Consider the following 25036-nt stretch of genomic DNA (forward strand, 5'->3'; position numbering starts at 1 on the left):
TGCTGGCCTAGAACTTGGAGACTCACCAGTCTCAGCCTTGGTATCAGGAGTTTTAGGATTAAAGTCATGTTCCACCACATTGTGCTAAAACCTTCAAAGGGCTTAATAGCAATATATATATTTTTTAAAGCTTTTCAAGGCAGGATTTCTCTGTGTTACAGCGCTGGTTGAACTGGAACTCACTTTGTGGATCAGGTTGACCTCAAACTCACAGAGATCTGCCTGCCACTGCTTCCGGAGTTCTGGGATTAAAGGCGTGCACCGCCACCACCCAGCAAGCAGCACACATCTTTAATCCCAACACTGGGAAACAGGCAGGCAGATCTCTGTAACATGTCGGCCTGGGGTACCTAGTGAGACCTGGTCCCCAAAACAAAGTATTTTAGAGGGAAATATAATACAACCCCCAGAGAAATAGGGCTTCACTATATAACCCTGGCTGACCTGGAAATGACTGTAACACCATCCTGGTCTCAGCCTCACAGTGATCATCCTGCCTCCACATCCCCTCAAAGGGCTGAAGTTCAAACAATGCACCAGCACCACGGAGCCCAGCAGGAGTGTTTCCTTTTAACTCTGTGTATACCAGTGCGTGGGTATGTGCTCTCAGAGGCCAGAGGTGCTGGATTCCCTGAAACAAGAATTTCAGGCAGCTGCAATCCACCCACTGAGGGTTCTCGAAACTGAACTCTGATCCTCTGCAAGAGCATTGTGGGTTCTTATCTTCTGAGCCATCTCTCCAGACCCTTCTACTGCTCACTCTTAGGAAATACACCCAAGCTGCTGTGTGTGCCTCTTCTTATTGTCTAAGACATTTTTTGTATCTTCTGGATCTCTGTTATTTATATGCTATCTTATTACATTTATTTATCTCTCTCTCTCTCTCTCTCTCTCTCTCTCTCTCTCTCTCTGTGTTTGTGTGTGTGTGTGTGTGTGTGCATGTGCTCCCGTGTGCATATGAAAGACAGTTTTAGCGAGTCAGTTCTCTCCACCCATCATGTGGGTTCTGGGGATTGAACTCAGATCATCAAGCTTTGTGGGATGTCCCTTTATCTGCTAAACCAGTGAATGTTTGTAATCCCAGAACTTGAAAGACAGAGGCAGGCAGAGCCCTGTGAGTTCTAGGCCAGCCTGGTCTACCTGGTGAGTTCCAGGATAGCCAGGGTTACACACAGAGAAACCCTGTCTTAAAAAAATATTAAAATTGTGTGTATATGTGATCCATGATTGAATTCAGATAGTCAGGGTTAGGAGTCAACTGTCTCTACCTGCCAAGCCATCTTAGACCATGCTGGCCTCAAACTCACAGAGACTGTCCACCTATCTCCACACTCCCACTTTGAAATGCCGGAGTTAAAAGCATGCACCACCATGCCCAGCAAGATTCCTTTTTGTAGTTGTGTGTGCATTGGTGTGTGGGTATATGCACTCAGTGGTAGGTGTCCTCAGACCCTGTAATTTTTTTTTCAGAAACAGGATTTTGCTCTGCAACCCAAACTCGGCCTCTTTTCTCCCTTTTTACCTTTTTTTTTTCCCTTTGAGCTGAAGGGTTTAAACTTTCCCACTTCTACAACTGAATTTAGGTTTCATTTCTCTGAGAGGGACAAACAGGTGTCTCTCCCAACAAAGGACCCTTTATTGATAAATTACATTCAGAGATGAAGGAGAGAACACGAACAAGGCCTAAGTCAGCCCCACAATGTCTCAACAACAGTTCCTGCAACCCCCTTGAAACTTACCCAAGGATGTCCAAAGATAAAGCCTCAGTCAATTGAAAGTCTACTAATGTAACTGCTGCTTGCTTCACCAGTTATGTTTGAGGTGACTTAACCATTCCTGAAATTCCCCTAACTTTGCTTGAAAGGAGCCTGCATGCTCCTTCCTCTCAGAGCTGTTGCCATTTTGTATAGGCGAACGATGACCCTGCATATGCTGGCTGTTTCTGCAGAATAAAGGCTCTTTGCTTTTACATACTATTTGAGTCTGGGGTCTTTCTCCAGGGTGTTCTTGGACCCCTGCAGAGCTAGGGCCTCAGGTAAGCCAGCCTGCCCTTTAGCTTACTCCTCCATAGACAAGGCCAGCTTTGAACCTGGCCTCACCTTTCTGCTTCCACCTTCCAAGAGTGGGGATTTCACTGTGCCACCACCTGCCATTCAAATTAACTCTCAAACAGAACAAGTGTGGTACAATAGAACTGTTCTATCTGCGGGGTAATTACAGGGTTGAGAAATGCTTCCGAGTACGCCTCAGACAAAGTGACAGAGTGAGTTTTAAACCATTCAATAAAATGCCTTCTTTTTTACATCTTCTGTTCCTGCCGTGGGAATATTTTACACATTTTCCTGTGGAATTAACGCACCTCACCTGCGGGGAATATCAGAAAAAGACAGATGAGCAAAGCAAGAAGAGAGGAGACATTATATTTTACAAGTTTAGTCAAATTAATACTAAAAATTTATTTTATTCATTTAGGCATGACCAATTTGCCTGTCTGCCATACATGGGCACCACACGTGTGTCTAGTACCCTTTCGGAAGAGGTCGCTGGAGTCAGAAATGACTGTGAGCCACTATGTGGGTGCTGGGTACTGAAACTAGGTCCTCTGAAGAGCAACAAGTGCTCTTAACCACTTAGCCCCCTCTCTACAACCCCTGTCCCCCATTCTAGAGACAAACTCTCACTATGTAGATACGGCTGATTTGCAATTTACTATGTAGAGAAATATATAGACCAAGATGGTCTTGATCTCATGGCGATCTGCTTGCCTTCTGGCTGGGATTAAAGGCCTGGGCTGGTTATTTTATTTTTACATGTTTGTGTATGCACACTCATGCAGTTCTCACGGAGGCCAGAAGATGGCGTGAGGTCACCTGGAACTGGAGTTACAGGTGGTTGTGAACTGCCTTGTGGTTGCGGGGAATCAAACCCGAGAGCTGGCCACTGCTCTTAACTTCTAAGCCATCTCTTCAGCCCCAAATTGATAGTATGCAATTCAAAAGTCCTCAGGTTGCAGCTAACAGGACAGTTTAATCGGAACCTCCGGCTCCTCAAACACTTTTAGGCCCGGCCCCCTTATTAAATAGGCCCCGCCCGTCGGTGGACTGCGCCCGCCTTTTTCGCTACGGCTTCCCCTTCCGGCAGATCCGGCCTACAGCTCCGCCTCTCAGCGCCCGAAGTTCTGCTCTTGCGCCTGCGCAGACCGGAAGTCTCGAGCATTGGTTCTGAGTCCCAGTGAGTTTCGCTGAGAGAGCCGCGCGCGTGGCGGAGGCGCCATGGTGAAGCTGCGCCGCCGCTACAACGTGAAGGGGCGGCTGCAGGCGGAGCCGCGGCCGGCCAAGGGCCCCGAAGAGCCCCCTGTGCGGCTGGAGCTCGAGGGTGAGGAGTCGGGCCCGGAGGGTCGCTGGAGTGGGAGCCGGGTTCCACGTGACCCGAGCAGGGGGCGTGACAGCCTGCCTGTACTGCGACGTGGGGACCCTGCCTGGAGTTTGGTGCGCACATGTGGGCTTTGCATCCATTCCCAGGCCTTCTATAATCGTTTCCTTGCTAGAGACTCGTAAATGTGTGTTTCAGCCCAGACCTGTGAGCTGTGCATCAGGCTGCGTGCAATGCTTGGGTGCTGGGGCACTTTGAGCAGCGGGGACACTGTTCCGGGCTGCGGGAGTAATGACAATAGAATAGGAAGTGGGAAGTCCTGTCACTCCAGGCATGCCTGGTTACCTGAAGCAGACGGCCAGAGGGAAACGGTAAAAAATGCATAGATTATGGCAGGCATGCAGAGAGGTACTAGAAAGGGAGAGAGCCAAAGCTAGGAGTGGGTGATGTGCTGGGGAAGGCCTCCCATGTGATGTCAGGACCGTGGGTAGAAATGAGAGAAGAAACCCAGGGGCTAGGGGACATCGGGGTGCGTGGGTTGTGGAGATGATTGAGACTTTAAAGAGAAGGAAGGTTGAGGCAGAAAGGTCCCTAAAGTTTGAGGTCAGCCTGGGTTACACAGGTTTGAGACCCTGTCTTAAAAAAACAAAGAAACAAAAGGCTGTGTACACGCAAGACAGACCTATAAACCGAGCCCGAGGGAGGCTGAAGCAGGAGCGATGTCATGTAAGTCTGAGGCCAGCTGAACTTTGTCGCATGTACGGGCCAGCTAGGGGTACAAAGCAGGATCCTGTCTCAATGCCCAACCTCTGTTTCAGAGGAAGCGGGGAGCTGAGAAAGGCTTAGCAGAGGAGGGTGGGGTAATGTGTAGCAGCGGCACATTAGCTATGGCATTACAGGAAAGCAGTGCAGGTTGAAGGATGATGGGGTAGGAGGGTCGAGTTGATAACTGGACCAGGGAGAGAGTGTTTGGATCCTAGTGTATTCTGAAGGAGAGCTGGCTAGATTTGCTGATGGACTGGTCTTGTGTACGAGTACAAAGGTGACAGGAATGAGTCTCAGAATAGGCATTGGTGGTGAGGCTGTTGGAGAAGGCAGGTATGGGTCATTCCAGGGAGCCACGTGAGTTCAGTTCTGGATGTGGGTGCTCGGGGCCCGGCGGGTGCTAGGATAGAAGGAAACCCAGCAGCTATCGATTCAGCTGCTCGAGGCAGAAAGTTCAGGGGCCATAAACAATTTTGTGATAGATGCTATTTATTTAAGGCTGATTTGGCTCACCAAAAAAAGGTCCGGCCCCTAAGGAGAGGAGATCTGGTAGGAGGTTGCTGAGCTGGGGCTTGTGAGAAGGACTTCCCCCTCCATCTCAGATGCTGCCTGGGGTCCAGAAGGGGGAGGGCAAGAGCGTTGGTTGGAGTACTAGAGGACATGGCCACCAGGGTCAGGCTGGCCTGGGAGGAGAGTAAGCTGGAGAGCAATCTAGTAGATTCAAGTGTATCTTCCAGGCTCCTAAGACTAAGCATATTCCCAGATGGAACCCCACCATCTATTGGAGACTGCCTCCCCAAGGTATTCTTTGACCCCTTGGTTGAATCAGGAAGGTGGTGAGTTTGTAAGAAAGGACATCAGAGAAGATCTAGAAGTATGAGGTGTTTGGGGCGAGACACTTCACTTACCTAGGCCTTTGTTTCCATATCTATGAAATGGGGCCTAACTGTTCCTCTGTGGAATCATGCACTCCTGGGCTCTTAATTTAAAAGTAGATGTGGCACAGCCCGTAGCTCAGTGGCTGAGCTCTTAGCACACTGCAGGGTCTCATGTATCCCGGGCTGGCTTCTGTAGCCAGGAGTGGTGGAACATCTGGTCCTCTCGCCTTCCCCTCTCACTTGTACAGACCTGTGCCAACATGCTTGGTTTTATGTGGTACTGGGGTTGGAACCCAGAGATCTGAGCGTGCTACCTAGGTTCCCTCTGCCAGAGCCACATCCCTCAGCCCCTGCGTCTTAGCTTGGTGATACTTAGAGTTGTGAAACGCAGACCCTTGCTCAGCACTCAGAGGTTCGTAGGTGATATAGACCACCTGTAGGAGGCGGTGACCTAACCTGATATTGTCGTGAGTAAGCATCGAGGACCCTCCAGGACTTCCTGCACCATGGTGAGACAGGCTGTCTTTTCAGACAAGGATGTGTTAAAAGGAGTGGATGCGAGCAATGCACTCGTGTTGCCGGGGAAGAAGAAGAAGAAGGCCAAGGCGCCACCCCCATCAAAGAAAGAGAGGAAGCCCCTGACGAAGAAGGAGAGGAAGGTGCTACAGAAAGTCTTAGAACAGAAGGAGAAGAAGAGCCAGGTACGCCTTGCCGTGGCCAGTCTGCCCCAGCACTGCAGATCATGGGGCTCGGGCATCTCTATCCCTCCTTGTACTTCCTGCAGCAGGGTTGTCTTGTAGAACTCTCTGATAGGAGTGTTTTGTGTCTGTACCATGACACGGTAGCCACTAGCTACATGTGACATCCAAGGCTCTGATCATGCTGGCCTGATTTAAAAGTCATGACACATACATGAGAAGGTGTGTATATAAAACGGGAACGTACATTGTCAAAGTCAGTGAAGCCAAGACTGCCGCAGCTCACACAGGGTGAAAGAAGTTATGTGGCCCTGTGGGTAGCCTAGGGAGTGGCCAGATGAGCAATCATGTCTGTCCCCAGGTCAGCAAGGGGTTCCGTGCTTTATTCAGTCTGGTTGTTGGGCATAGGGACAGCCAGTGGTCATACCACGGTGCTGAAGAGCTGTGTCCCATTACTCTGGATTTTGTAAGGACAAAGGCAGAGCTAACTTATCTGTCCAGAAGACCTTATAGCTGTGTTGTGACATCCTGCCCTATGGTTTAAAGTCTAGTACTAGGCTGAGAAACCCTGGTCTCCTCCCAGGAAAAGTCCTGGGACCCGGTCAGCAGTCAGTAGTTACCTGATAACTAATGCTCTCGTGCGTCTCCCAGCGTGCCGAACTGCTCCAGAAACTGAGTGAAGTCCAAGTTTCAGAAGCCGAGATGAGTCTCTTCTACACTACAGCCAAGCTGGGCACTGGGGACCGCATGTATCATACCAAAGAGTGAGTCACAGAGCCTGAGGGGGCTCACAGCTCATGGCATCCTACATGGGTGGGAATGTGTGGAGGGTTATCCATACTGAATGCTCTTCTGACAAAGGCCGTGCTCCTGCCTGGCGTCTTATGTGTCACAAGTAGGTCACATTTTCGAACCACTCATGACCTTGATCCCATATCGCAAAGGCTGCACTTGCCATGGGGCTCCCTCTTGAGGTCCTTTGTGGTCACTGTTCAGTTCTGAGGCTTCACATTGAAAGCCCACTTCCCACCTGGGCTTGACCATTACAACTTTGGGGTCGTCCCAAGCTGGCATTCCTACAGGACAGCACACCCCAGACCAACATGTGTGTGCACGCCCACACACTGATTCCCCCCTCCCCCCAGCTTCTCTGTTTAGGGCACTGCTATTGGTTGAGTGTGTAGTGCCTCATCCTCACGGGACCTGAGGTAGAACAAGGAGCAGAATACTCCCTTCCTTTTGAAAGGTACAGGTGTTCATTAACCAAATACTAATATACCCTGCAACAGAAAACTGAGCCAAAGGTAAGGCGGAGACAAGGGAGCATCTAGGAAAGGGATTGGCAATTGGGACTGAGCCCAGTGACACGCAGTGTACCTGGTAGGTGACTTTGAGTAGACACTTGAGTGTAACAATCTGCAGGAAATGTACCTCAGAGGAGGAACAGCCAGTGCAAAGGGCCTGGGGTCAAAGGGGTGTGGCCTTTGGCCCATGGTGAGGTGCCCCCATGGCCATGTCAGATGTCCTGAGGTCCCTGCCTGAAGTCTCTGTTTTCCCAGGAGGAAGCCTGACCAGCCAGCAGCTCAGGGCCAGGAGAAAGTCAATAGCCTTGGTGGGGCCCACCGGAAGCGCCACAGATCATCATCAACAGAGGAAGAATCTGAGTCTGCAGGGGATTCAGAGCCCGAAGAGGACACAGTTGATCAACCTGAGGGCAGCACGGGGGCAGACACAGTGCATCTGCCACCAGCTCCTTCTGGGGCCAAGAGCCCTGTCCCCACCCCGCAGCCCCCTCCATCTGGGACCTCTGCATTTTCAAAATCACCAGCCTCTGCCCCACCTCCACCCCTGTCCAAGCCTGCCGTCTTCATTCCTGTGAACCGCAGCCCTGAAATGCAGGTGTGTTCTTCTCCTTGGGGTTAGAAACAGACTAATGGGAGATCTTGGTGGAGAGGCCTCGGTATCTACTTCTAAGAAGGGGGTGTGGTCATGCCCACCTTATGGGGCTCTCATGTGGCCTGGGTGGTACAGCATTGTTCCTGGGGCCAGGCTGTTGCTTCTCCTTAGCCATTCAACCCAGTGGCTATGCCTTTTATCTTATTTAATTTTTTATTGGGGGTTTCGAGATAGGGTTTCTCTGTGTAGCAACCCTGACTGACCTGGAATTTGCTCTGTAGACCAGGCTGGCCTCAAACTTGCAGAGATATACCTACCTCTGCCTCCCAAGTGCTGGGATTAAAGGTGTGCGCCAACACTGCCCAGCTATTTATTTAATTGTTTTGTTTTGTTTTTGTTTTTCAAGACAGGATTTTTCTGTGTAGCTTTGGAGCCTGTTTTAGCACTCTCTCTGTAGACCAGGCTAGCCTCGAACCCACAGAGATCTGCCTGCCTCTGCCTCCTGGGTACTGGGATTAAAGCACCACCACTGCCTGGCAACTATTTTATTTTTTAAAAAGACAATTTTTAAGTTTTATATGTATGGGTGTTTTTTGTGCCTGTATGTATGTATTCCACATGTGTCCCTGCAGAGGTCAGATGAGAGCATTGGTCCCCCTGGGACTGGACTTAAAGATGATGGTTATAAGCTGCCATGTACCGGCTAGAAATCTAACCCAGGTCTTCTGCAAGAGCAGCCAGTGCTCTTAACCACCAAACCATCTCTTTAGCCCCTCCCTATCCGTTTTAGACACTGTGTACCATGCATGATCTGTGTGTGAGCGGGGTACCCTCTCCGCCTGCTGTTCTGCAGCCCTTCCCTCTAACTTCTCCCACAGCAAGAACGGCTCAAACTCCCAATCCTCGCTGAAGAGCAAACCATCATGGAGGCAGTAGCTGAGCATCCCATTGTCATTGTGTGTGGCGAGACTGGCAGTGGAAAGACTACACAGGTGCCCCAGTTTCTCTACGAAGCTGGCTACAGCAGGTGGGGCTCGGTCAGGGATGTCCCTCTACTCTTTGGGGGACAGTGGAACCGCTAAGGGCCTGAGCTCCAGTAGACAGAGAAGTTGCCAAGGTGATGCAGAGTTCTAGTATTCCCTTCAGCATTGCAGGGTGTATCTGTCATCCCTGTTATCTGGCTTTCTCTGGCTTACCAGCTCACACATGGGCCTCATCTGTTCAGGATGCACATCAGCCCTTCCCCCGCCCCAGATGAAACTTCCTCATCCTAACAGTATCCCTTAGAAATGTGTCCCAGCGGTATACCAAGTTCTGTTAGGTCCCCATCTGTGGAACTTGGGCTGCCCCCACTGTCCTGTGGCTGTGCTGTCCTGACACTGGGCAAGCGGTGTTTGTACCCTGTGCTTTGGGTTTCATCTTCCGGCACTGACCCTGGAGTGTAGGTGACTCTGGGACAGACAGGCATGGCTAATGTGTCTTCTTCCCCAGTGAGGACAGCATCATCGGTGTCACAGAGCCCCGCCGAGTGGCTGCCATAGCTATGTCCCAGCGTGTGGCCAAGGAGATGAATCTGTCACAGCGGTGAGGCCCTGATTGCTGGGGTATAGAGGGATAGAGGGTCTTTGCAGTCTTGCTGGAAGGAGGGTACACTGGGAGTCTTTTGGGGGGGGGGTTGGTTCAAGACAGGGTTTTTCTGTGGCTTTGGAGCCCGTCCTGGAACTAGTTCTTGTAGACCAGGCTGGCCTCGAACTCAGAGCAATCTGCCTGCCTCTGCCTACCAAGTGCTGCGATTAAAGGTGTGCGCCACCACTGACAGGTGTGGTGGGAGTCATTTTTGCCTCATTCCAGGGATGGTCCAGCAGAGCCCTCTTAACCCGCTGGGGCAGGGGCTGCAGAGCAGAGAAGGACCCAGCACTTATTAAGGGACAAAATATCTTCGCTGTGAACAAGTGGTAGCTAGCTAATGAGCCAGTGTATAAAGCCATGAAAACCCAGAATTCTGTTTCTGCAATCCTCTGCCAGGGACTTAGATTTCTTTACACTGTGGTGCTGGGAATGGGACTTAGGGCCTTGCATGTACTAGGACACCACTCTGTCACCAAGCCCCTCCCCTCCAAATTCTACATTTTTAGCTTTTATTGTAAAATGTTTACATGTTCACAAATAAGATAATGAGCCCCAGATACCTTAGGGCTGGTGTCAGTAGCTGCCACCTGTGCCGAGCACTGTAGCATCTCCACCATCTTGTCTGAGTGGCTCTGGGAATAAAGAACTGCTCGTCTTCAGTGAGCCCTGCCACGCACGCTCTGTCCTAGATCTGCAGTGTGTCTGGTGGCATTAGGCTGGTTATCACTCAATCTTGCCCCCATCTTTGGCCCCAGAGACCAGAGTTGGAACGAGCATGTCTAGGAAGGGTCCTCCCCTGTCTCTCTTGAAGGGACCATGTAGCCAAAGCCCCAGCTACCTGTCTGGAGACATCACCCTCCCTGAGATGCGTCCTCTCCCCACAGTGTTATCTCCTACCAGATCCGCTATGAAGGGAACGTGACTGAAGAAACCAGGATCAAATTCATGACAGATGGTGTGCTGCTCAAAGAGATCCAGAAGGTCAGTTGTCTGCAGTGTCTCATGGAAGACACGGGTGGAGTGGAGTGTCACACTGGCGTCGTCCCGCTGAGTGGGTCCGTTCTCGGAGCTTCAGCTGCTTGATCAGTATGCTGAAGCTATCAGTGACGGAGGGCACAGGGTCAGCGTGAGCAGAGAGGGTCTGGGGTGAGTGAGCAATGTGGCTTTGCGTATTCATCTTTTCTAGAAGGACTGGGGACATTGGCTCAATTGGCAGAGTGCTTGCCTAGCATGCATGAAGCCTTGGGTTCCAACCCCAGCCCTACAGAAAGAAAAATAACTAGCTATCCAAGCCCTTAGAACAGTGGTTCTCCACTTTCCTAATGCTGCAACTTTTTAATACAGTTTCTCATATTATTTCATAACTATAATTTTGTTACTGTTATGAATTGTAATGTAAATATCCATGTTTTCCGATGATCTTATAGTTGACTCCTATGAAAGGGTCATTTGACCTAAAGGGTTCATGACCCACAGGTTGAGAACCACTGACTTAAAGGCAGGAGGATAAGAAATTCAAAGTCATTCTTGGTCATGTAGTTCAAAGATAACCTGGGATAGCTAACTTGTCAAAAGAAAATAAGGCTAGGCTCACAACCATAAATATAAAGAGTTCGGTTCCCAGCACCCACGGCTGTCTCTCCAGCCACCTTTAAAAAAAAAAAAAAATAAGGTTAATAAAAGACAAGATCTTTTTATTATTATTACTATTTTATTTATTTATTTTTGAGACAAGGTTTCTCTGTGTAGCCCTGGCTGTTCTAGAAATCTGTAGACCAGGCTGACCTTGAACTCAGAGATCTACCTGCCTTTGCCTTTGCTGTGATTAAAGGCATGTACCACCACACCCTACAATAGCAAATTTTTTTTCCAAAAGGAGAATTTGCAGTGTGCAGTAGCAGTTGGCTTCTGGTCATGCATAATGGCTGCAGACAATCAGGATGCCCATCTGCTTCTCCCGGGGGCCTCTAGGAGCTTCTGAGGGGGTGGGTGCAGTCTGGGATTTGTTCACACAATTCAGTGCCCGTGATTGTGGGGATTTGGTGACACTCTGGTATAACTCCTGATCCCCTTAGGACTTCCTGCTGCTGAAATACAAAGTGGTGATCATCGACGAAGCCCACGAGCGGAGCGTCTACACAGACATCCTTCTCGGCCTCTTGTCACGCATTGTGGCTCTCCGGACCAAGGTGTGTAGGAAGTACACAAGCATGGCAGACTAATGCTGCCTTGTCAGGGGCTTGGGCTGGGCAGGGTCTCAGAAAACACGGCCTTCCCTGGGCATGAAGTATTGCTGGTGCCGGCTGTGTCTTTTTGTGCTGCCCGTACTAACTCACAGGCCTTGATCCAGTGTCGTGCATGGTGAGTGGCTGCTCCACATCCAAGAGGCTCAGGCAAAAAGCTAAAGCTGGGAAGGCCTTGCTGGACCCAGCTAAAGGATTCCCCCAGAGCTTCAGGCTCTCTTAGGTTTGTAGGGCTGCTGAGTTGATTCTTCTACTCCCCAGGCCTACTCTTCCCTCCCCAAGCTTGCTCCTCTTTCCAGCTCTGTGCTCAGACAGTGGATGTGAGGGACCAGCTTTGGGGACATGCTATCTGAAGGGAACTTGATGAACAGCCCTGTTTCTGTCCTTCAGTAGACCAGCTCAGTGAAGAGGTGGGTGTTCTGGGAGTGCCGTGTACCCAGCCACATTAAAGTCGGTAGTAATGGACAGTGACCAGGAAAGGATCTGCCATTCCTGCCTTCCTGGAGCCACCGTTTGGCCAGGGTGATAGGCAGTAGGCAAATTCAGGATCTGTGAGCTGGAGTTTGATAAAGAGACAGGCAGCAAGTACCAGGGAGGGCCTAAGGACCAGTGATAATCTCCCCAAAATGTGACCATAAGCAGGATGGACCGTGGGTAAGGGGAGTTCTCAGCTCAGAAACGTCCAGCTGTCTCTATTCAGTCAGTTGTAGAGTATTCTATGTCCTTCCAGAAAGGAACACTGGGTCCCATGGCTGAGCCCCTCCCCATCCCAGTGCTGATCCTCTTCTTCATTTGCCTCTTTCATGAAGGTGGACTCCCACCATGGCCCCTTTAGCTCGCCTCATGTTCAGGTCTCTGGCCTGTGTCACCTATAGAACCCCAGTGGACAGGCTCCCTGTGACTGTGTCTCGTTTCTCCTGGGGGCAACCTGAGGAATGCAGTTGCTGGTTATATGTAAACACGGGGCTGAGAGATGCAAAACTCCATGTGGAGTCACCAGGCTGTCTTTCACAGAGGCATCTGCCCCTCAAGCTGATCATCATGTCTGCCACACTCCGGGTAGAGGACTTCACCCAGAACAAGCGGCTGTTTACCACACCTCCCCCAGTCATCAAGGTAAGATTTGGGTAAGCCCCTGCCAGCTTCAACCTGAACTTGACGTGTGAGATCTGGTGGTCACAGGAAGGAGGCCCCATCTCCATACCTTTGTGAACTGTCACAGGTTGAGTCCAGGCAGTTCCCTGTGACAGTCCATTTCAACAAGCGGACCCCATTGGATGACTACAGCGGCGAGTGCTTTCGGAAGATCTGCAAGATCCACCGGATGTTGCCTGCAGGTGAGGCCTGATGGGACTGGCACATCCCTCCCTCACTGAAGACTCGGGTTTGCCTTTCAGCCCTCTGACCCTACAGTCAAACCGCAGTGGCATGGTTTCTGTTCCTGAGCCTTAGCTCCCGCACCCCCCTGCCCCACATCTAAGGTAGAAGTGGGACTGTGAAAGCATCCTCTCGAAAAGGAGGGCAAGCGTAGATGGTCTCTGTCCCTGAGAGTCTGCTGTGTTGCCATCTGTCAGGTGCCCCTCACCACTCTGCTGGTCTAGGGTAATTGATTCCTTCCTACCTGGTACCTATTTCTCTGGCTGCATTCTCTCTGCAGGCGGCATCCTGGTGTTTCTCACGGGGCAGGCCGAGGTGCATGCATTGTGCCGCCGGCTTAGGAAGGCCTTCCCCAACCGTTGCTCCCAGCCACAAGGTAACTGACCCACAGTTCCCTGTCAAAGCCCTCCACCCCCTTACGCCTGGGCTTAGCAACTGGTGCTCTAGTTGGGGTGTCAGCCTCCACCTAAGTGTCCCTAGGGAGAGTTGCACCTTTGTGTCCCCACAGTAATACGCTCATCGTCGCAGCAGTTTGCTGTGGGTGACGAGAGGGAAGTACCAGCTCCTGCATTGTCTTCTCTTTCCAGAAAAGGAAGAGGAAAAGGACTCAGCAGAAGGGATGCGGAGGTTTAAGAAGTCCCGGACGAGGGCCAAGAAGGCCCAGGCCATGGTACACGGAAGTCTGGGGAGCCCTGTGCCGTCCAGATGCCAGCTTCATGTAGCTCTTTGGGCTTAAGTATAACTAGAGTGAAATGAAAGTGAAAGTATTTCATCTTAGATGGCTACGAGCCATGTGGGGTTCCTGGGGGCCACACTGGTCCATCCCCATTCCACAGCAGAGTGTCCTGGTGGATAGTACAGCTATGGGGGCTGCAAGTGGGGGTGCATCGTGACTTACAGCACAAGGTCTCCCTGGGAGGATCCTGGAGCATAAATAGAGCTGTGGCTGTTTGCTGAAGCAGGGAGATCTGCTTTCTGAAGCTGGGGGGCAGGCCAAGGAAGGGGCCACCACAGGCACCCTGATAGCTGGATGCAGTGTTGGTGTTGTAGCTACTAAATTATAGCACTCTACCCTCTTTTACACTTAAGGGGGCCCAGGCAGCTTGTTAAACTGTGTATATAGCTCAGAGCAGCTTTGTGGGATGACCCCATGCTTATATCTAATTTATTTGTTTATTTACTTATTCAACTAGAACATCACTATGTAATCCTGGCAAATTTGGAAATTTGCCATGTAGACCAGGATAGCCTAGAACTCACAGAGATCAGTTTGTCTCTGCCTCTAGAACACTGGAATTAATGGTGTGCATCACCACACCTGACTCACACCTAACCTTTGAAAGGAATATTTCTTTAGATTGATTTACTTTATGTGCATGAGTTTTTGCTGTGTGTATGTATGTATACCGTGTCCATGCCTGATACATGGAGAGGTCAGAAGAAGGAGTCAGGTCCTCTGGAACTAGAATTAGAGATGGTATGGTTGCTAGAAATCAAACACGAGTCCTTTGTAAGAACAAGTGCTATTAACCTCTGAGCCACCTCTCCAGCTCCTCATACCTAATTTTTAATATAGGAAACTGAGGCAGAGGTTATTGTCCAGTGACCTCACCTCGTAGGTCCCTGTGAGGAGATGCCCTGTGTGAGCAAATTCGTCTTTCCCCTGTGTGTGGCTTTGTTCACACCTAGATTGCCTGACCTCATGGTGTTGACGTCTCCTCACCCAGGCATTGCCTCAGATCAACCTGGACAGTTACTCTGTGCTGCCAGCCGGTGAAGGCAATGAGGACAGGGAGGCGGAGATGGACGACGAAGAGGAGGCCCTGGGCTCTGACTTGGATCTGGACCTGGGTGACAGTGAGGCAAATGAAGGTGTGGCCTGGCAGAACTCTGCCCTCGGGTTCATTGCTTGGTTTCAGCATGGGCTGCTGAGCCCCTCTTGCATGATAGGCCCTGTTGACCCTGGGACCAGAAGAATCTAAGTCCTGTCCTCATACATGTGACCAAACACATCCTGGCTCCTGCTGGTATGTGAGCACAGAGGGTGGGCTTTTCTGATAGCTTTGTCCACTGTAGTCTCCTGAGATCCTAATACTTGTTATAGTAGTGCTGGAGTCACCATCCCTAGGCTGGCCTTTCCTGTCCTCACATAGGCCTCATGCAACAGGAAAGGCATCTGGATTCTCAGGGCCTCTTGAGTATGCTGATGGGACAGCTTCTTATTGTCCAGCGTGGACTAGGTGGTCCCAGATACTCAGAAGCTTGTCTTGAACACAGTATAGGTTGTGTATCTTTTGAGAGAGAAACTTCTATGGAGAGGGCTCCTTCCATACAGACACAGCCTGCCACATTGCCCAGACACACACCCGGACCAACTTGCTCTCAGGATGCTGCTCTTAGGCAGGCACCACAGGCCTGTGCTAGGCAGCAGTAACAGCGTTCAGGGGCTTCCTGGTACTGTATCTGAATACGAACCCTCAAACCTGGGGGTGGGGAGATGAGGAGCTGCCAGACAGCTAAAGTTAGACTTATGCCTATGCCATCTGTCCAGCCTGGACTCCAGTGTCCCATGCTTGACCACAGGTGAGCAGCCAGATGCCTCCCTACCTCTTCACGTGCTCCCACTCTACTCTTTGCTGGCCCCGGAGAAGCAGGCACAGGTAATGGGATCGCTCTTGAGAGCATTAGGGTGGGGTGGTTCAAGCCTCAAGTGCTTCTCCATCTATTTTCTGACTAGCCCTGGTAGTGGAGGAAATGATAGAAACCACTCCTGATGATTGTGCTTGGAGCTTGGTGGACAGTTATGGTTCTTGCGTAGCTGAGAGCAATCTGTCTACTGTTGTCTCATAGATTTTCACCTGATTTTTATGTTGTCTTGCCTGCCCCCCTACCCCAGGTTTTCAAACCTCCTCCAGAGGGGACAAGACTGTGCGTAGTGGCCACTAATGTGGCTGAAACGTCCCTGACCATCCCCGGCATCAAGTATGTGGTGGACTGTGGGAAGGTTAAAAAACGCTATTATGACCGTGTCACAGGCGTGTCCTCTTTCCGTGTCACCTGGGTCTCCCAGGCATCCGCTGACCAGCGGGCTGGTCGTGCAGGCCGGACAGAGCCAGGACACTGCTACAGGTAGGTCGCTTATTCCTGCACTCGGGCGTTGAGAAGCAGAACTGCTGCTGTCCTTTGTAGCAAGTGGGCCCTGTGTCCTACAGAGTGGGAAGAGTTCTACAGCTCTTCCCACTTTGCTGGCTGCTTTACCTTCCCCTTGGCTGCTGTGTTGGTGGTGGCTAATTCACTAATTTAGAAGTAATCACTTCTAAAGTGCTTCCATAGTTGAGCTGTCACCACCATTGAGGCAGCGAGTGGCTCCTGTGAGTGGTCATTTCCCTGTGGACATCCCCATTAGGTGTTCCCTTTTGTTAGGCTCCACCACCCAGTGTGATGAGTTTCTGGGATCGTCTTGACATGCTTCTGCTGGCTGAGTCACTTTTGCACTGCCCTGTCACATTGCTACCGTCCTTTCCTGCTGCACATTGAAGTTATTGTTCCCTTTTCCTGTGTTTGGATGTCTGTGTTTATCCTTGTCTGTGTGGAGCTCTAGGCTTAATGCTTAGTAGTGGAGGAACTAGCCGCTAGCCAGGTGCCCAGGTTCTCATCTTACACCTTTGCCCCGTTGTTTGTTTGCAGTCGCATGAGGCAGGGTCTGTGTTTCCCTCAGGCAAGTGCCCTTAGCATCTTCTTCGTGCCTTCTCTGTTCAAACCTGTCCTCAGTTCTAAATTAGGCTCTGACTGTCTGCTGATGGCTTTGAGGGCTCTTCTGAAGTCCAGGAGGTAGATCCTCATCAGTTATGTCACTGGTCAGTATTTTCTCCTAATGATGTCTCTTTGAGCATTTTAACTTTCAGAAGGGAAAACTTAGAAAATACAAGAGAATATAGTTGGTGTAGCTGGAGGTGGGGCTCACTGCCACTGGTGAGACGAGGGCCTGGCCTTGTGACTGGCAGGCATGGTTGACTTTCTTCTTTCTGATCCCTACTTCTCCCCTCTTAAGGCTGTATTCCTCAGCTGTTTTCGGGGACTTTGAGCAGTTTCCTCCCCCAGAGATCACTCGCAGACCAGTGGAAGACTTGATCCTGCAAATGAAGGCCCTCAACATTGAGAAGGTTAGTCTCAGGCAGTAACCTCCTCCATGCCTTCCCAGTCCGTCCTCAGCCTCACCCAGACAGGGAAACCAAGTGAAGTAGCATCCTGAAGTTTGTTAGAAGGTGCCCAGATGACCCTCAGTCTCTAGTGAGGACAACTTTCCAGTCCCCTGGGGACAGAGGCTTATGGACAGCCAGGTCTCATGCTGTTCGTGGGCACTCAGAGATGTCCTGCTGATCCCTGAATCTTGACTTCACTGGCATAGTCCTCAGATGGAGTTGGGGTTCCTGTCCCCACTCCAGAATTAGGTGGTCCAGCAAAGAGGGTCTGCTTATGCTGCATGCCATGCCTAACTCTGCTCCATGACAACCAGATACCCACTTAACAGATGAGACCAAGGCAGGGAAGAGACGGTCTCTGTTCAAGAATACATGTAGTGGGAACCCGGACTGCTCTTCGGACTGATGAGAGAGGGGGACTTGATTGGGGGAGGGGGAGGGATATGGGAGCCAGTGGAGGGAAGGAGGCAGAAATCTTTAATAAATTAATTAATTAAAAAATTAAATAAAAAAAAATACATGTAGTAAGTAACAGAACCCAGATGGCTGAAAATGCATCTGGTCCTGGTCCTGTCCCAGAACCCAGAAGAAAGTTTTGAAAGTAAAGAATATAGTCTTGGTCTAGGGTGATGGCTCAGCAGGTAAAGGTACCTGCTGCTAAGCCTGTGGACTTAAGTTTCAAGGAACCACATGATGGGAGGAGAGAACCAGCTCCTGCTTGTTGTTCTCCATTCTCCACACTTGCTCCATGGCACATGTGTATCCACAGACACATTACAAACAAATTTAAAATTAGAAGAAAAAAAAAACTTTAAAAATAAAGAATATACCCTTGACTGGGGATGTAGCTTGATTGGCTAAATGCTTTATACCCAGCACTACATAAACAATATGGGGTGCATACCTGAAACCCCAACATTCAGGATGTAGAAACAGGATGAATAGAAGTTCCAGGTTCAGTTAGGCATCATAGCTCACATCTATAGCTCCAACACTTAGAAGGCTGAGGCAGGAGAATTGCTGTGGTTGAGGCCAGCCTGAAACATGAGTTTCAGCACAAGAATAAAACCATGTTTTTCTCCCTTTGTCTTGAGACGAGGCCTGGTGATACAGCCTTGGTTGGCCTGGAGCTCTTTTTGTAGACCAGGGTCAGACTCACATGGATCTGCCTGCTGCTACCTCCCAAGTGCTGGGATTAAAGGTGTGCACCACCATGCCTGGCAAGACTCTGTCTCTTAAGAAGATTGTAACCTCACTGTGTGCAGTGGCACAGGCCTTTGCCCTCGTCTTGAGTTGAATTCTAGGGAAGAAATCTGTCCTTTTAAGGATTACGAATCCATAGTGATTTTTCTTTTTGTTTCTTACAAACAACCCGTTCAGAGTTAAGAAAACTCACATATTTTAGGTCATCATTGAGAACTTGATGTTCATCCCTCTGGCCACCTGTGGGCATGCATGGTTATATTTTTCAAGCATGATACCTTAATTGTCAGGCTGTTTTTCTAAGTGTTGCATGATGATTTGTATGTCATTGCTTTTAAACTTCTAGATTTTAGTTGACAAGGATGGCCCCTGGAACACCGTAGGTTTAATTTGGGATCATGTTAGCAGATGGACCTAGAGAGATCTTGACAACTTCCTGAGCACTCAGGACCCATGTCCCAGTTATCATGACCCTGGGGACAAACTGGAGGGAAGCCGGATCAGTACCTGGCACAGCCTGTGTGAACTCATGAGACTTGCTTCTCTGCATCACTCTGCCCCTCTCCTCTCCTACCTTCCTGCACCCAGGTCATCAACTTCCCGTTCCCCACACCTCCCTCTGTGGAGGCTCTTGTTGCCGCCGAGGAGTTGCTGATTGCACTGGGGGCTCTGCAGGCGCCTCGGAAAGATGAAAGGTAGTGGGGGAGGGTGGACCCAAGCATGCACAAAGCCTCCAAGTGCAGGCTCCATGGCTCCTACCCACTGTGACTCTTGTCCCCAGAATGAAAAAGCTGCAGATGTCACAACTAAGCTGCCCCATCACCGCACTGGGACGAACCATGTCCACCTTCCCCGTGGCACCCCGCTACGCCAAGATGCTAGCACTGAGCCAGCAGCACGGTTGCCTGCCCTACACCATTGCCATTGTGGCTGCCATGACTGTGCGTGAGCTCTTTGAGGAGCTAGACAGGTAGGTTGGTGACAGTCTAATCCTTGGAGCCCTGTGTGCCCTCTTTGATCAGTGGTGGCCTGGGGAACTGAGCTGCTATATGTGAAAGAGGGTAAAGCGGTGAGGATGTGGAGACGCTGATGGTCAGAGGGCAGTGGGCTGAAGCCCAGTGGGCCATGTGTATGTTTACAGACCAGCTGCCAGCGAAGAGGAACTTGCAGAGCTGAAGGGCCGTCGAGCCCGTGTGGCCCAGATGAAGAGGACCTGGGCTGGGCAGGGGGAATCTCTGAAGCTTGGTGACCTCATGGTGCTACTGGGTTGGTGCCATCTCTAGGGCATGGAGAAGGGTGATTGGTAGCTTGGAGTGGGTTGGAGCCAACCAGTGAGAACGCCCTACTGTGCCCAACAGGTGCTGTGGGAGCCTGTGAGTACGCCGGCTGCTCACCACAATTTTGCCGTGCTAATGGACTGCGCTACAAGGCCATGCTAGAGATCCGGCGCCTCCGTGGCCAGCTGACCACTGCAGGTACAGCCCAGGCAACAGTGTGGGCAGACGTCTGGGCTCTCTGCACATTTGCTGTGATGGAGACTCTTAGCACTTAATGATTTGCCTGCCCATTAAGATGGACTCATAACCCCAAGTCAGCTCCAAGTGCCCTTAGACAGGTTCCTTTGCACATTCACCCAGAAGGCTGTCCCTCAGGTCGTCTGTCCCTTGGCCATACCCCTCTGGTCCTCTTCCTCTGTTCAGCCAGAACCTTTCTTCCCTCCACATGTCCGCAGAGTTCTGGCCTCACACTAGGCTACAGGTGGCTCCTGTCAGTAGCCTCTAGGACTCAAGGAATGTCCCCACCTTATGATACAGAGTGGGCATCTGGGCAGCCTAATCCCTCTCCAAAGCTAATTGGGAACTCAGTGCTATTCCAGCAGCTCCAGGCTTCACAGATCAATGGCTGTTCTGCAGCCCATACTTGCCCAGTATCAGGGCACTACTGGGGCTTGCTATCGTGTCCACTGCTACACTTAGGCAGTCTGTCCTCAGATGCAACAGCCTGCAATTGTGGACAGCCACCTGACACCAACAACAGGTGCTCATGTGTGGCAACAGGTCCCTGCAGGCCACCTTTTCGCAGAGGGGACAGATGAAACTGAGGTTCCTGTAACTATCCTACCACCTGGAATGGCTGTCCATTGGCAGGGCTTTGCAAGCAAGGGAATCTAAGCCTTGGCCTTGGAAGGGGCTCTGGGCGGAGCCACTGTTAACTTGTGATTCAGAATCAGATACTACGTGGGTGGGACCCAAGTGCTAGGTGATTCCTGGCAGACTTCCTCTGACTTAGATTTCACACACCTCTTCCTCACCTTCCTCCCAGTCAACACAGTGTGCCCTGAGGCCGGGCTCTTCCTGGACCCCAAAATGCAGCCACCTACTGAAAGCCAGGTGACCTATCTGCGGCAAATCATGACAGCTGGCCTGGGTGACCACCTAGCCCGCCGGGTTCAAAGTGAGGATCTGCTAGACCCCAAATGGAGGAACGCCTACAAGGTGGGCCCTTGGTGACTGGACCTATGACTTCTGGGAAAGCCCCAACAAAGAGGAAGTTGGGGCTGTTTATTGGAGGTTAGGATGTTACCCTCAGCTTCTTCAAGATTATTTTCTATCTTTTTTTTTCTTTTCTTTTCTTTTTTTTTTTTTTTGGTTTTTAAAGACAGGGTTTCACTGTGGTTTTGGAGCCTGTCCTGGAACTAGCTCTTGTAGACCAGGCTGGTCTCGAACTCACAGAGATCCGCCTGCCTCTGCCTCCCAAGTGCTGGGATTAAAGGCGTGTGCCACCACCGCCCAGCTTCAAGATTAAAAAATAATCTTGCGTTTTACACCATAAAGTCAACCCTCTGGCTTTACTATGTTCAGTGTAGACAACACAGTCAACTGAAATTGCTTTCTCTGCCCCAGAGAAAGCTGAGCCTTCTACCCATTGCCCAGTGACTTTGGTTTTTCCTGTACTAACCAGTTCACCAGAAGGACCTATGTGGTACTTGGTGTGCTGGGGCTACCTCTGTCCCCCAGTATTGTTTGTCTAAGGTCTATCCACACAAGGACCTCACCTTCTGGTTTTTGAAACAGGCTGATCGTCTTGTCTCAACTTCCCAAGTGCTCGGGTTTCAGGCTATGCCCCTACATGGAGATTGCGTTTTACTTTGTACATTTGTCTGTGGTGCACATACGGAAGTCACAGAATTTCAGAAATCTTTTTCTCCTTCCACCATGTGGGTCCCAGGGAATGAACTCACATTACTAAGCTTGGTGGCAGGTGCCTTTATTCACTGAGCCGACTCACTGGGCCCTAGCTCTCTATTTATTTTAGGGTGTGGGGGCACACATGCACAGGCAGACATCCAGCAGGTCACCAGGTTTGCATGGCAAGTTTTTTATTCGTTGAGTCATCTTCCCAGGCCCATGTTTCAGCTCTGTTGATGGCCAAGGAGCAATGCATCCTGAGTAGGACCTGGTCATTGGCTCTCTGACTTGATGGTTGGATCCTGAAAGTTGGACTTGAAGGGCCCAGAGAACTCAGGCTTTTTTTTTTTTTTTTTTTAAACGATCCTCCATCTACCTCTCTTTGCAGACTCCTCTCTTAGATGACCCTGTCTTCATCCATCCCAGCTCTGTACTCTTCAAAGAGCTGCCTGAGTTCGTGATCTACCAGGAAATCGTGGAGACCACCAAAATGTACATGAAAGGTACTGTGTAGTGGCCAGGGCTCAAGTCACAGGGTGATACCTGTAGAACACCCTGTCTGTCTGGAAGAGCATGTGAGGCCTCCTGACTGTGCCCTCTACTGGCCTCAGGTGTCTCTACCGTGGAAATCCAGTGGATCCCGTCCCTGCTGCCTTCCTATTGCCAGTTTGAAGCACCCCTGGAGGAGCCAGCCCCCACTTACTGCCCAGAGTCTGGACGGGTACTTTGCCACCGGGCCAGTGTGTTCTGTAAGTCGGGGTCACTTCCTTGATGTCTGGCCACCTGCAGCCATGCCCTGCTTTTGGATATGTGCCTGAGGATGTTACCCTAGCTCTCCTGCTCCTCTGATGGGCTTGGGAGGATGAGTCTAACATAGGTCCTTCATCATATGTTCCCATCCTCCAGACCGCGTGGGCTGGCCACTCCCTGCTGTGCAGGTGGACTTTCCTGAAGGCATTGACCGCTACAAGTACTTTGCACGGTTTCTGCTGGAGGGACAGGTAGGTGCTTGGGCTACCTGTGGCCTGTTTCCTGTGTGTCATGAACTACAGGCTTACTCAGCCAGCCTATGCCCTCTCGCCAGGTCTTCTGCAAGCTGCTTTCATTCAAGAGCTGCCTGCTGTCTAGCCCCAGCACCATGCTGAAGACTTGGGCCAGGTACAAGGGTATATTCCTAGACTGTAAAGGCGGGCAGTAGCAGAGAGGCTCCTCGCTGCTTTGCCAGTCGTGTATGCTGGGGATGACAGCCACAGGAGTCTCATTCTGGAGCTCTCAGTGCGCCTAGCACATTTCACCCCCCTAAAAGATTCAGGGACCCTGTACCCCTACCCAGAACTCTCCCTACCTGTCTCTCCTAGTGGCTACATCATCCCAATCTTGCCTCTTCCTCTTCGCTGTGTCCCCTTCTTTTTTTTTTTTTTTTTTTTTGGTTTTTCGAGACAGGGTTTCTCTGTGGTTTTGGAGCCTGCCCTGGAACTAGCTCTTGTAGACCAGGCTGGTCTCGAACTCACAGAGATCCGCCTGCCTCTGCCTCCCGAGTGCTGGGATTAAAGGCGTGCGCCACCACCGCCCGGCCTTCTGTGTCCCCTTCTTATATGGGCCCAGTCTTGGTGCTAGGACCCAACTTAATCCAGTGTACCTTCATGATAAGGAGCATCTGTATACCACAAGGGGCTGGTGGACCCTATGGGCTGCCACTGTGTACAGGAGGCTTTCTGTGCTGGGTGTCCACTCATCCCTTCTGGGTCTAGTCAGCTGCCCCCTCTCCACAGGCTGCAACCTAGGACAGAGAGCCTATTGAAAGCCCTTGTGGCTGAGAAGGCAGACTCCCGTGGTGCCCTGCTGGCTGCATGGAAGAAAAGCCCCAGATGTGAGTGTGACCAGGCTGGGGTGGAGGGAGGAAGGACCTAACCATACCATGGGACATGGTGGTGTGTCCAGCCAAGCAAGTCCCTGTCATCGCACTCTAACCCTGGCCACCTCTTTCCACAGTCCTGCTGACTGAGTACTGTGAGTGGCTCCCAAAGGCTATGCACACAGATATTGAGAAGATCTGGCCCCCTATCACTGATGGCTGACCACACACTCAGCTGTACAGTCAACCGACTCCTAGGCTGCTACCAGGAGACTCGCCGTGGCCCTGGAAGCCCTTCTTTACCTTGACCCAATTCAGAGCCAAGCTTGCTGCTGCACTGACCGTGGGTGCCTTCTTTGTGACTCTTTTGACAAGATAGACAGGTGACATTAGCACCTGTGGTTGTACGGGGCTACACTGGGACAGGGAAGTGGACCGTTCCCCCAAGCACACCTGTCCAGCCTCATAGCATCTTAGGCAGCAGATGCATTGCAGACTTGTGTAACTCAGGGACTGTTCTGAAAGGTTGGACGAATTTCACCCCAGAGCCCTGTTCTACACAGGTGGAAGGACCTGCTTTGACTTCCATAGACAACAAGTTCTGGTTTTTTGTTTATTTATTTTTTTTGATATTTCAAGACAAGGTTTCTCTGTGTAGCCTTGGATGTCCTGGAACTCCCTATGTAGGCCAGGCTGGCCTCGAACTCACAGAGATCCACCTGCCTCTGCTTTCTCAGTGCTGGCATTAAAGGCGTGCGCCACCACCACCTGGCATGAAATGCACAACTTTCAAAAGCTGAAGTGAAAGTGACCAGCAACAGACAAGACAAAACATTCAACCTGGACTTACGAGATGGTGCAGATGGCACTGGCGGGTCTCCCCGAGGGCCTGGTTGGATTCCCAGCACCCCATGGCAACTGACAACCATCTGTAACTCCAGTTCCAGGGATTCAGTTCCCTCTTCTGGGCTGTCTAGGCACGTACATAATGTGTGCAGATAAACACATTAATAATAAAGTAAAACTCAGCTTTATGAGCCATTTGAGAAATGCCCATCGAAACTACACAGGAGGTTGGACAGATAGCTCAGCAGTTAAAAGTACTCGCTGCTTTCACAGAGGACCTGGGTTTGGGTCTCAGCTTCCATATGGCTGCTCATAACCATCTGTAACTCCAGTTCCAGGGGATCTGGTTGATTAGGTCTTCTGGTTCCTCAGACACACACATACATAAAATAAAAACATATAGGCATCCTCCTGAATATTAACCTTCATCAGGTGATGAAAGGAGACAGAGACCCACATTGGAGCATCGGACTGAAATCTCAAGGTCCAAATCAGGAGCAGAAGGAGAGAGAGCACGAGCAAGGAACTCAGGACCGCAAGGGGTGCACCCACACACTGAGACGATGGGGATGTTCTATTGGGAACTCACCAAGGCCAGCTGGCCTGGGTCTGAAAAAGCCTGGGTTAAAACCGGTCTAGCTGAACATAGCAGACAATGAGGACTACTGAGAACTCAAGAACAATGGCAATGGGTTTTTGATCCTACTGCATGTATTTGCTGTGGGAGCCTAGGCAGTTTGGATGCTCACCTTACTAGACCTGGATGGAGGTGGGTGGTCCTTGGACTTCCCACAGGGCAGGGAACCCTGATTGCTCTTTGGGCTGACGAGGGAGGGGGACTTGATAGGGGGAGGGGGAGGGAAAGGGGAGGCAGTGGTGGGGAA

General features: G+C 50.8%; 1 protein-coding gene across 1 annotated transcript; it reads left to right on the forward strand.

Moving 5' to 3' along the window:
* Window positions 1-3201: 3201 nt before the first annotated feature.
* On the forward strand, window positions 3202-24343 carry Dhx37 (DEAH-box helicase 37). The gene is made up of 27 exons (XM_050146600.1): window positions 3202-3375; window positions 5547-5716; window positions 6365-6477; window positions 7273-7612; window positions 8488-8636; window positions 9101-9193; window positions 10123-10219; window positions 11314-11427; window positions 12496-12597; window positions 12704-12818; window positions 13139-13234; window positions 13446-13528; window positions 14586-14730; window positions 15442-15518; window positions 15755-15987; window positions 16910-17021; window positions 18852-18958; window positions 19045-19233; window positions 19405-19529; window positions 19622-19738; window positions 20586-20758; window positions 21840-21954; window positions 22063-22200; window positions 22358-22452; window positions 22536-22609; window positions 23224-23321; window positions 23444-24343. Exons 1-27 carry the CDS (start codon window positions 3273-3275, stop codon window positions 23527-23529), a joined length of 3459 nt encoding a protein of 1152 aa, XP_050002557.1. The 5' UTR covers window positions 3202-3272; the 3' UTR covers window positions 23530-24343.
* The last annotated feature ends 693 nt before the right edge of the window (window positions 24344-25036 follow it).

This window comes from Alexandromys fortis, unplaced genomic scaffold, assembly GCF_014885135.2.
Source record: "Alexandromys fortis isolate MF-2015 unplaced genomic scaffold, M_Fortis_MF-2015_v1.1 scaffold_56, whole genome shotgun sequence".
In the NCBI taxonomy this organism is placed as follows: Eukaryota; Metazoa; Chordata; class Mammalia; order Rodentia; family Cricetidae; genus Alexandromys; species Alexandromys fortis.

What these genes read in the sequence shown, in the direction of transcription:
- Dhx37 (XM_050146600.1), top strand. Translation starts at nt 3,273, where the DNA reads ATGGTGAAGCTGCGCCGCCGCTACAACGTGAAGGGGCGGCTGCAGGCG. An exon ending in TGCTCAAAGAGATCCAGAAG is followed by an intron (nt 10,220 to 11,313) that starts GTCAGTTGTCTG and finishes TGATCCCCTTAG; the next exon opens with GACTTCCTGCTGCTGAAATA. An exon ending in CCCCGGAGAAGCAGGCACAG is followed by an intron (nt 15,519 to 15,754) that starts GTAATGGGATCG and finishes CCCCTACCCCAG; the next exon opens with GTTTTCAAACCTCCTCCAGA.